This window comes from Hydra vulgaris, chromosome 11, assembly GCF_038396675.1.
Source record: "Hydra vulgaris chromosome 11, alternate assembly HydraT2T_AEP".
NCBI classification, from domain to species: Eukaryota; Metazoa; Cnidaria; class Hydrozoa; order Anthoathecata; family Hydridae; genus Hydra; species Hydra vulgaris.
In genome coordinates this window covers 52,670,266-52,682,500 of record NC_088930.1, presented here as the reverse complement: position 1 = coordinate 52,682,500, position 12,235 = coordinate 52,670,266, and the positions used below count along the sequence as shown (strand labels likewise).

Sequence of the window (12,235 nt, the reverse complement as noted above, 5' to 3'; positions counted from 1 at the left end):
CTTAAAAGGTAGAAGGACTCAACTGCCACCAAACAGTGTAAACAATTTTCAATAGTTGATTCATTATGCCGCAGAATATAATACATAAGCTATTTGGAAAAAATAAAATTCAGCAATCCCTCATTGAGAATAGAAAAAGAATTTCAAAAGAACAAACAGTTTGTAGCTCTTCTTGTATTTGTAGAAATGACTAAGCTTTCTTATATCACAATATATAAACTTGCTAAACATTGCCATACACTTGCGATACGTTTGTTCGATTAATACACAAATCAAGATTCTCATTAATATGGCTGAGCCACTATTTTTTCCCTGTAAAATAAAAAAAACAAGCGTTATAAATTTAAAAAAAAATAAAACAATATATGCCTGAAAACGTAGTTAACTAACAAAAGTTATAAAATATACAAGAATGTTGATTATAAAAGAAATGCAAAACTTTTTCATGATATTTTAAAATCAATTTTCTAAACTGTTCAATTTCCCTAAAATTTCTAAACTTATAATTTTATTCTTTTTACCATTATTATTTCTGCTATAATTATAAAATAAAATGATTTGTCCTAGAAATTTATTGTCCAAAAAAATATAGAAAATGTTCCTAAAAAGTAATATAAATTTTTTTTTTTTTACCTAACTGTATCTCTTTAAATGTTTATGTCAAATCAACATTTATACCAGTAGTTTCTGATACATTAATTTAAATATCATGTTTTTGCTATGTTCCTATTCCTATTAATTTATACTTCTAATAACTACATGGTAAATTTTATATCTACATATCCAGGTGAAGAAACCAATATTTACACTGTTAATATTTTTATATTAACACTGTTAATATTGTAATATTAACACTGTATATTGTAATATTCACAGTAAAATTGCAATATTAACAAATGTATGATGTTTACAACATTTTTTTTACAAATAAATGTTTAAATTTAATGTTATAAAGTTTCCTAATATTACTGTACCTTATGGAGTCAACAAAACTTCTGACTTTTTGCAGCAGTAAATTCTTCACTCTTTAAAACGAGAATTAAAAATGGCGGATGAAATTTTACAGCTGAGAGATGTTTTTAAACTTCTTTTTTTACTCGGGCCAGTTCAATGAGGCCCTGCGGTGCGCTTTTTCGTCCCACCTGAAAGCACGATAGATTCTGCGCGCGCATCAAAAATTATATTACTATATACAAATTAAATAGGGCCAGTAGAAATCGGCCCGGCTGTTATTGGCAATAAATTAAAACAACGCTACAATACTTTAAATAAATTGCAAATAAACATATTACTTAAAAAACTAGAACTATTTATTTATATAAAACCTGTCTGAAAATAGTTTAGGCTAATAGTTGCATATTTACATATATATAAATACATATTTACATTAACAAATACTTTATTTTAAATAAATCTAGGTGGGGCCGGGCCCCTATGGCCCCTATCGACGAGCCGCCACTGCATATATATATATATATATACATATATATGTATATGTATATATATGTATATATATATATATATATATATATATATATATATATATATATATATATATATATATATATATATATATATATATGTATATATATATATATATATAATAATGTATATATATATATAATTTGCCAGGAAACTATTTCTTAAGAAGATTCCCTCATTTGACTATTATGCACAAGTCCAAATAGCAATGAGTTTATTTGGACTGAATCAATATTTGTTTATAGATATGTTTGTTTATGAAATTACTTATAGTGGAATTATTATTGTAAACATTAATTTTGATAAATGTGATTTTTTAGACGTTGTAGATAAGTTGGAGTATTTTTATAAAAAATGTATTTTATCTCAATAATAAATAGTACATTTCATGTATTTTTACAGTTTTATAAGAGGATCTATAAAGTAAAAATGGCACATTCTACATGAATTTGTAAAGCTGCTATTGTTTGACTTTCTATAACTTCTTTGTGTAATAGTTGATTTCTTCCATTACGTGTTATACCAAAAAGCTTAAGCAAATCCGATATTAAAAATCTTTATCATTACAGAATGTCAACTCTTCTATAGCTCTCTTTTCAAAAGTCTAAGCCATGTTAATAACAAGAATAGTTGGTCAATCATGTTTCACCTACAACCAGATATGTAAAATATGAAGGATATGTAAACAATTCTTTGGGTAACTTTTCTTTAGAATGATGTTCAGGATGATAATACTTCATACTTTCACGTTCATTTCTAGGATTTAAATATTCAAATAAAATGCCAAAAATTTCTTATCTCATGCCAGTCAACGAGCTAAAACATTTATCGTCTTTTTTGTAACTAAAAATATTATTTTTCAATTGGTCGTTGATTATTTTTAAACTTTTATATTCTTCAGGCAAGCTCTTTTAGTTTTCATAAATTACTACAAATCTTTTTTAAAATACTTCATTTCTTTTTTTAAGATTTTTTACTGCAACTAATTTTTATCTCCTAAGGCCTAAAGTGAAACTCCCGCACTTTAGTGTGTTTCATTATTTCAAAATTATTAGCACCTTCTTTACGTCTATATTAACATATTTTGTTACACCAAGCTTTGTGAACATCGAGTTTTTTCTGTTGGTTCGGACCGATATCAGTTTTTTTGATATTGTTATTATAAAATGAATTTCTATACAATGATATACAGTAATACTTCCCTCTTCCACTTTTTTTCAATATTAGTCTGATAATGCTAGAGTTAAAATAAGACATTTTTATTTAGTACGAATATAGTTTGTTTACAATTTTGTCCTTATTGGCCTCTTTTTGAAGCTGAGAAATCAGTTGCGCAATCGAATTAGAGAAATGTCTATTTGACCTTGTTAAAACACTATATCCGATAAACTATATATGTGTGAGTTATAAACACATATATAGTTTATCCGATATAGAGAATTTGCCTACAAAATTGATCTAGAAACATCAAAAGTCCATATAAAAAACATAAATATTTGTTACTTAGTGTTATATAAGTTAAAATTAAAACAAACTAATTGTCTTGGCTGCTTGCTCATGCCTCGAATAATAAAAATAATAAAAAATAAAACCAACTGATTGTCTTGGCTGCATACTCATGCCTCGAGGACATACTTCATGATGAGCGTGCTTGCAAAAAAAGATCACAATTGTTGAAGCTTTTCTGTTATCTAAAAATAAGTAATTAAAAACAATTTTATGCACAACAAATTATTACTTACTCAGTAGTTTATTATAATCATGCAGATAAAAATTCCAACAACCCCCACCTCCTCCCCAATAAATGTGACAGAATAAAAAATTGCAAATTACTACACCACTCCCACACTTTGTGTGGGAGTGGTGTAGTAGTAGAGCGCTCGCCTCATAAGCAAGAAACTCCGAGTTCAATCCCCACCAAGTCCCCGGTAGTACTGCGATCAACTTGTTTCTCCACGCAGCAGCCTTGTTCATCAAGATCCGAGTTATAGAGTTGAAAGAGGGTTGTAACCATAACTAAAAAGTAGCCTCCTCAACTGCAGTGGCCTTCATGGCCATGGGGAGGTGAATTAACAAAAAAAAAATTATGCAAAAAGATTTGAAAAAATCATAAAAAACGAAGTACCTTTTTTAAAAAAAAAATGAACCAACTAAAGTTACCCTATTTTTAATTTTTTTTTCACAATTGATTTTAAAAAATTACTGTAACAATGTAACTTTCTATTTAATAAAAATAACTACTAACTTGCATTGCAATTTTTTCTATATATTTTTTTTCTATAGTTTGAAATGTAGAAATGTTGATATTTTTCATGATATCCAATTGTAGCAATATTTAAACTAAAAAATATATTCAATTCTTTTCAAATATATTTAATATTTTTCAAATATGTTTAATCTTTTTCAAATATGTTTAATCTTTTTTAATCATATTTAATCTTTTTTAAATATACTCTTTTTTTTGTTTTTTTTCTTCATGTTTTTACATGTTCTAAAATGTAACATGTATCAAATAATGTTAGAATGACAAATACTTCAATATCATTGATTTTACAAATACTAGTTGAGCTGATATCTCAAATAGAACAGATATGAAAGTTGTATCAATTGTGCGTTTTAGGGCCATCAATACCTTCTCAAATAGAACAGATATGAAAGTTGTATCAATTGTGCGTTTAAGGGCCATCACTATCTTCTCAAATAGAACAGATATGAAAGTTGTATCAATTGTGCGTTTAAGGGCCATCAATATCTTTTCAAATAGAACAGATATGAAAGTTATATCAATTGTGAGCTTAAGGGCCATCAATATCTTCTCAAATAGAACAGATATGAAAGTTGTATCAATTGTGCGTTTAAGGACCATCAATATCTTCTCTTTAGATTTTAAATTCTTTTTATCTCTTGACAGGACATTAGATCTTGCCATCAGACAGGATCAGACATCTTGCCATCAGGCAGGATCAGACATTAGATCTTGCCATCAGACAGGATTGCCCATATTTTATAAATAGTGCAATTAAATCCTGTAGATAAATTGTGTTCATTTTACATAAGTTAATTTTTTAAGATATATTTGTTCTAAGTAAAGTAAAATTTAAACACCTTTCCATAATCTCTCTGTGATTGAATTTCTTATGGAAGATCCACACCATAAAAACTAAAAAAAAACTACCCTTCCGCTACTTCTTCTTGCAATCACTTTGCCACATACAAGAATGTTTTCTACACTGTAGTCGACATGTGTTCTTGGAAAGGTTAAAAATTTGCTTTAAGCTAAATCATTTGTTTTGACTTCCAAAAATCTAACTTCCCTTAATTTACCATCAATGAACCCATGTATTAAAAATTTTCAAAGAATAAGTGAATTATATCCATCTATATGCTATAAAGAATTAGATCATGGTGCATAATCAGATGTCTTGAAACCTATACTTCACATTGCAATACTGTATTTTTATGATTTACGTTGTTTGATCTAGAGTGGATTCTTTTTCTATATTGTAATCTTTTGATCTATAGCAACTAGAATATATATTTAAAAAAAGTTGAATATATATTTGAAAAAAATGAAACATATTTTACAGTTGAAATATCTTTACAATTTGGCATGCATAGACGAGTCTTGAACAGATGAAACTGTCAGTAAAAGAAAAGAATTATAAAATATTACCTTTTTTAATTTTTATTTAGTGTTTTCACTTGATAGTTTTATAAGTTTATATACTTTTTTAATTCTTTGTTTATAAGTTTATTGCTTAATGTATTCAATTGATAGAATTATAAGTTTATACAATATTAGTGGTAAAACAATTTGGTCACAATCAAGAAATTCATAGTTCAAATCCGTTCTTTTTCTCAAGGTTTCGTGCTCAACCGATTCCTCCATGCAGTAGTGCTCAACCTCCATGCATTAGTGCCCAACCTCCATGCAGTAGTGCTCAACCTCCATGCAGTAGTGCCCAACCTCCACACAGTAGTTTAATAAGATTTCTCTTTTAGAGTTTGAGTTAAGAGAGTTTTAAATAAAATAATAACAATAATTATAATAAATAATTTATTAAAATAATAATTATAATAATATAATAATTTATTAAAACAATAATAATAATAATATAATAATTTATTAAAATAATAATAATAATAATGGCTTCAGTTGTAACTCAAACTAGAACCTCTCTAATTCTGGAGCCTGGAACAATGATAATAAAAAAAGGTTACCAATCCCCCAAGCTAATTATTCATTAAAAAAATTATCAATGCCCTAAAATTATTTTTTTGTTTTATTAACTTTATTATTATTTGCCTTTTCATTACTAATTTAGCTATTGTTAAATATATTTATTTTAGCTCTAGTTAGATATTTAATGTTAGTTTTTTAGTTAAACGTTTTGTTATTTTATTTATGATAAATACTTCATTTACTTAAAAATTGTTTCTCTTAGATTAGCTACTCAAAATTTATTATTGTTATAGTTTTTAAACTATCATATATAACTTTATTTTTATATACTTTTTCACTTTATTTAAATGATCTTTTTAATTGATTATTCACACTTCTGCAACCACCAACTAGTTAATACTGCATGTACAAACGTTTTTTCCAAAACAAATTATGACATTTAAACTTCATTGCAAGTCTTGTCATAAAAATTAAAACTGAATAATGTGGTCTTTATATGATATGATGATATGCCTCCTCTAAAAATTACAAAATATTTAAAAAACATAAAAAACTCTTGCTGGTAGTAATTTTAGCAAGAATGACAGCACTTGATGGGCTTCCATTTAGAACTTTTATAACATCAGATAGTCTTTAAAAATCATTGAAAGCATTAAATTTCAGTGATGAACTTCCATAAAAAATTTTTTTTTTTTCCTTAAACAAATTTTAGTAGAAATTCATGAAATAAAACTTATCTAAAACACACACCCCCTCCTTCTTCCATCATCCATCCCTTTTGTAAGTATGAAATACACCATACTAATATAACTATACCTTCTACAATTAATTTCTCTTTGCATGTTGGACAATCATCAATATCTAAACACAAAATAAATATTAAACATGCTTAAAAAAATATTAAACACGCTTAAAAAAATATTAAACACGCTTAATAAAATATTAAACATGCTTAAAATAAGCCCTTTTATTTTATTAACTTTTTCTCCTGAATTTCTTTTTAAGGGCTGGGGTACAGACAAAGCCATGTTACAATTTTTAAGGCTGGGGTACATAGAGCGCGTGAAAAATTTATATACAAAATTTTTCACGCGCTCTATGGTAAAAATTGTCCTTTAGCTAACAACACAGCATAAAACATTTTTACCAATTTTACAGGAGACGGAAAAAAAACTAACCACTTGTGCAGTGTTGCCAACCAACTTGCGCGCTCTCACTACTTTTTGAATTAAGGCTTCTGATTTGCTAAAATCTATATCATGCGATCAGTGGTTAGATACGCACTGAGCAGCTACATCGATAGGCATTAAAATGTAATAACTGCCAATTTTTGACTTAAACGGTGTTGTTAGTTAAGAGACGAAATACAACTCCATTTTTAATATCTATATTTATTAATCCTACAAATCCATTACACTTTCACAAATACTAAGAGCAGTTTATTAGAAATATAAAAAGTATTATGCATGTTTTTCAGTGTGTTTCATAAGTTTTATTAGTGCATTTTAAATTTAAAAGTCTAAAGTGGAGTATGGCTGTGTCAGATGCTATAATTCACGCCTGTTTACTTTATGAGTTCAAACTTGGAACCAACGCTGCAGAGTTTGTTGTAAAATATGCGCTGCTTTTAAGGAAGGTACCATAGCAGAACGAACGGGTCAAAAGTGGTTTAAAAAATTTTCTTCTGGAAATGAAAACCTTGAAGATGAACCAAGATCTGGAAGACCATCCATCGTAAACAACGAGGATATCAAGCTGGCAATCGAGCAGGACTCCAGTCAAACATGTCAGGGCCTTGCCTTAAGATTTAATGTGAGTGATAAAACTATTCATTTACATTTGCACCAACTTGGAAAACGTTGGAAGTTGAGCAAATGGGTACCTTATGATTTGAGTGAAACAAACAAGCTACAGCGCTTTACCATTTGTTCTTCATTGCCTTCCCGCCACAGTTTAGTGCCATTTTTTGACCGGATGTTGACGTGCAACGAAAAATGGATTATGTACTGCAACAAACAACGAACATATCATTGGCTAGCCAGTAACGATCCAGTACTGATGACTCCTAAACCAAGCATTCACCAACAAAAGGTTTTACTGTGTGTATGGTGGACTACAGCAGGTATCGTTCACTATGAGTTGCTACCAAGTGGACAAACCATTACTGCTGAGATATACTCAGCCCAATTGGACAGAGTTTCCGTTGCTCTTCACCAAAGACAAGCAGCTTTGGCAAACAGAAAAGGTGTTGTATTCCACCAGGACAATGCCAGACCACACACCACAAAAATCACGCGGGAAACTCTAGCAAGTTTACAATGGGAGATTCTGTCTCACCCTCCGTATTCACCAGACCTTGCGCCAAGCGACTATCACCTGTTTTTGGTCCTGGATAATCATATTAGGAATCGACAGTTTCAAAATAGAGAAGATCTCGAAAATAAGTTAATTCAATTTTTTAGCTACCAAACTCAAGACTTTTATAAAAATGGAATATACCAGCTTGTTTCACGATGGGAGAAAGTTATTCTTGCTGAAGGAGACTATTTTTCAGAATAAACTTTACTAAAACTGTTTTTATGTGTATTTATATATGGATCAGCAAAATTGCACAAACTTTTTTGGTTGCCTGATATATACTTACATACATACATACCATAAAAAGTTTAAAAACATCAAAACTTATTTTATTAAATTGATATACTACCTGCCTAAACCAAAACCCTTAATGTAGCAGCACTCCTGGCATGTTCTACCTGTTTGCCAACTGATGTAGCATTACTCCTTGCATGTTCTATCAATTTGTCAGTCAGTGTAGCAGCACTTACTTTTCAGTTAATTTATGTAAACAGTAAAAAAATAAAAGAATTTAAAATATTTTGAATTTTATTGAAAAAATAAAAAACATTCCAGTCTATTAAGTTGCGCTTTTGTTGATTTTAAAAGAAAAAAGATAAAATTTAATTAGTTTCCTCAATTAAATAACTGGTTTCTACATAAAGTGTACTTGATTTTGTCACTTTTAAAGACAAAGAGTTGTTAAGAGCCATTTTTAGAGTCAAACTATAGGAATATATATATATATAAATATATCAATAAAGACTCATCATTTTCTGACGAGTCTTTATTCATGAAACACAGTGTTAAATGAAAAATTTTTGTAAAGTGATTTTCTACTAATTTATTGCTCTGTTTATTGAAGAACATTAAGCACTCTATTTTGTAGAATACATTTTAAAACTATTATTCTTATTAGAATACATTTTAAAATATTTCTTGAGCAATGCAATAGCAATAATTGTGAACATATTTTAAAGAAAAAAACGATATTTTTTAATCTTGACATGTTTTGTAGTTAACATACTACATTTTTAAAAGATAAAATTACAAATTTAAAACTCTGGATATAAATATAAAATCAAAATTTGAAGACATTACAGAGAAATGTTAACAGACAAATAGAATTGTTATAAACCAATAAAAATTATAAAACAAATATAATATCTTAAATAGCAAAAAAAATAAAAATAAAATATAAGTAAATTAAAAAACAACAACAACAAAAAACAACAACTAAAAAAATCTCTATGTCAAATTGCTAAAACTGTTGGTAAAATACATTCCACTGTTTTAAGTGTTGTTAAAAAATTTGAAATGACTGGTTTTGTTAATACATTACCAAGAGGTGACCGAACAAAAATTTAAATTCACAAGATAGAAGGAGTATAATTAAAAAAGTCAATTCAAATTAACATATTAGTTCACTGAAATTAGCAGTAAATGTCAAGATTGAAATTGGAAAGATAGTTCTTCCAGAAAATATTAAACAAATACTTAGATTATCTCAAATAAATAGGAGTGAACCTTAAAAGAAACTCTTTATAAGTGTAGAGAATAGAAAAAAAAGCGTTTGCCAAAAAGTATGAAAACGAAGCAATTTTAGAATAAAATTTTATTTACTGGTGTCAGTAAATTTAACATTTTCAGACCTGAAAGTTGTGAAAAAATATGGAGAAAAAGAATACAGAACTAGAGGAAAAAATTTTTATACCAACAGTGAAACATAGAGGTGGAATGGTTTGGGGATCGATGGCTGTAAGTGGAGTGGGGAGTTTGGTATTTATTCAACGTAAAATGGATTTCTGCGCATATTTAGACATAACAAAAAATAATTTGAAATCAGATGCTGCTAAATTAAAGTTAGGAAATAATTGGATATTTCAACAGAATCAAAATCCAAAACACACTGCACATTCTTGGAAACCATATATTAAATCGATTTTCCTGATTTATATAATTTGCAATCTTTCAAATAGTCTGTCAATTGTTATCTTGCTCTGTAAACTTTCTCTTTTCTCTTACAGTAACTTCCAACTCTAACAGTGGTTGCTTGCAGCTTTGTTAAAAGTAAAATTGTAGAAAGAAAAAAAAAATATATATACATATAAATATAATATATATATAAATATAATATAATATATATATATATAAAAATATAAAGTAATTTAATATATTATATGTGTGCAATGTAAATTTCCGTTAACTTGAACCTACAAGCTTTTTTACAACCAGTTGCCATTTTAAGCATTAATTTATTTTGCAGATCAGAACTGAATATTTTTATTATGATATGAATACTAAGGATTTTACCAACAGAGTTTTTAAGCTCCTCCTACCCTTAACCATAACTATATTGCTTTATATCAAAAGTTCAATTTCTCCTAGGTAAGTTGTCTTCATAATGGCTAAAAATTCTTAAACTGCTATAATAAACGATCAGTTTAATGTTACTCCAAGGGACAAAAATGTTTATTGTAAAAAATTGAAAATAATTACTAAAAAATGTGGTCCAATATCAAATTATTTTTGTGTGAACTTGAATGGATAGTTAAACAGTAGTTTTTTAAAACTTAAATAGTTAAAAAAAAAAAAGTTAGTGTTGGGTGAAATCATTTCAAACTTTTGGAAAAATAACTTACCATTTATAAATAGTTTGCTAAACAAAGCAATTACTCAACAATAAACAAGTTAAGTCGTTTTGCAAGCGCTTCAACAAATTTTTGTTGAAACAAATGAAAAATTTTTTTGTGTGCATGCCAGCATGTTTGAGTGCTAAAGCATTCCTCAAAAGAGATGTCTGCATATATTCACTTAAATGTCTCATTATAATAATAGAATCGTAATAAAATAATTAAACTAAATAATAGATTCACTTAAAAATAAAAAATCATTACCAGATATTAAAAATCCTTTTGAAAGATTTTTAACCTGCTTATCATACAACGCAACACTATGAAAATAAAAAAATAAAAAATAATTTTTTTTTAAAATACTATTTATTTTAAAGTTTAATCATTCAATCTTCTTTTTTTCTGTTAATTTTTTTAAAGTATCTTTATATATTTATATACTTATAGTATTTTTGAAAAAATTCTGTTAAATGATTTTAAAATTCTAAAACACCTTGATTTAATTTTTTTAAATACATAAATAATTAAAAAAGACTTGCCTATCTTTGTCTAATATAGCTTTACAACCTTCATACAAATAAACCTTTAATAAATACATATGTAAATTTTTACATTAACTTGATAATTTTATAATATTAATTAAAAGAAAAAATATTACTTGTAAATTGTAATCTTGTAAAATTTTCACCAAAGCATCTCTGAGACCAGGAATCTCCATTTTCGATGGAATTTTCTGAAAAAAAAAAAAGTAAATTATAAATAAAAAAAGATATAAAAACTTTAAACATTTTTGATTAAGACAACAAAACAACAACAAAAGCATACCAAACAACAAATGCCTACCAAACAACAATTGCATACCAGCAAACAACATGTATTTTAACAAAAACATATTCAAAAAAAAGTTTACAAAAATGTTAAGCACAAAGATCAAACTTTTCAAAACTATTTTAAAAATGCAACAGTTCTCTAAAAACTCATAACATAACAAACAACAAAACTCATAAAACCTTTTGTTGTTTTGTTGAGTTTTGTTGTTTGTTATGTTATGAATTTTTAGAGACAAACAACATAACCACATAGGCATAGAATTACCGTCAAGGTAAAAAAATATTTCCTCAGAAAATTTTTGGACTAAAGCGTGTACACGAAATAAATGTGAAAGTAGAAAAACAACTAAAAAAATGTACTCCTCAATTTTTATTTCGAACCAAGTAATAATTTTAATACAATAATATAAGAAGATCAAACATTAAAAAAAATAATTTATTATTCCCGTGGGAATCTAATAAAATTTCGAGCTTTTGCTTTAGTGGTACCCTTAAGCTTGTGCACAGAATAAGAATCAAAACTATTTGATGCTTTTTTAAATGATATTTTAATATCTTTAATGTTTCTGCAAAGCTTTTTTGTTTTTTTCATTTTTCTTTTAATAATAGCCCAGTACTTTTCAACAACTCTCAATTCTGGGCAGTTTTGAGGATTTTCTGTTTTAGGCACAAATTTCACATTATTCTTTTTATACTATTCCATAGCTAGTTTACAATAATGAATTGAAGCTAAATCAGGCCAGAACACAGGTCTGTTATTGTGTGATTTA

At 27.4% G+C, this 12,235-nt stretch overlaps 1 protein-coding gene and 1 long non-coding RNA gene across 3 annotated transcripts in view; both read right to left on the bottom strand.

Annotated features, from left to right (window-relative positions):
- Nucleotides 1-1,465, bottom strand: part of LOC136087306 (uncharacterized) — a 1,838-nt gene extending 373 nt beyond the window's left edge. The window contains exons 1-2 of the long non-coding RNA XR_010641705.1: nt 975-1,465; nt 1-312 (exon numbers count right to left, since the gene is read on the bottom strand). The exon at nt 1-312 is cut by the window's left edge and continues 373 nt beyond it. This is a non-coding gene — a long non-coding RNA (uncharacterized LOC136087306). The remainder of the gene's footprint in view (nt 313-974) is intronic.
- LOC101238687 (vacuolar protein sorting-associated protein 41 homolog) overlaps nt 1-12,235 on the bottom strand; it is a 130,957-nt gene that overhangs the window by 3,626 nt on the left and 115,096 nt on the right. For both annotated transcript variants that reach the window (XM_065809179.1, XM_065809178.1), the window contains 5 exons: nt 11,294-11,368; nt 11,175-11,218; nt 10,900-10,955; nt 6,482-6,526; nt 3,079-3,173 (listed from right to left, as the gene is read on the bottom strand). In XM_065809179.1, the coding sequence (XP_065665251.1) occupies nt 3,079-3,173; nt 6,482-6,526; nt 10,900-10,955; nt 11,175-11,218; nt 11,294-11,368 (315 nt within the window). The remainder of the gene's footprint in view (nt 1-3,078; nt 3,174-6,481; nt 6,527-10,899; nt 10,956-11,174; nt 11,219-11,293; nt 11,369-12,235) is intronic.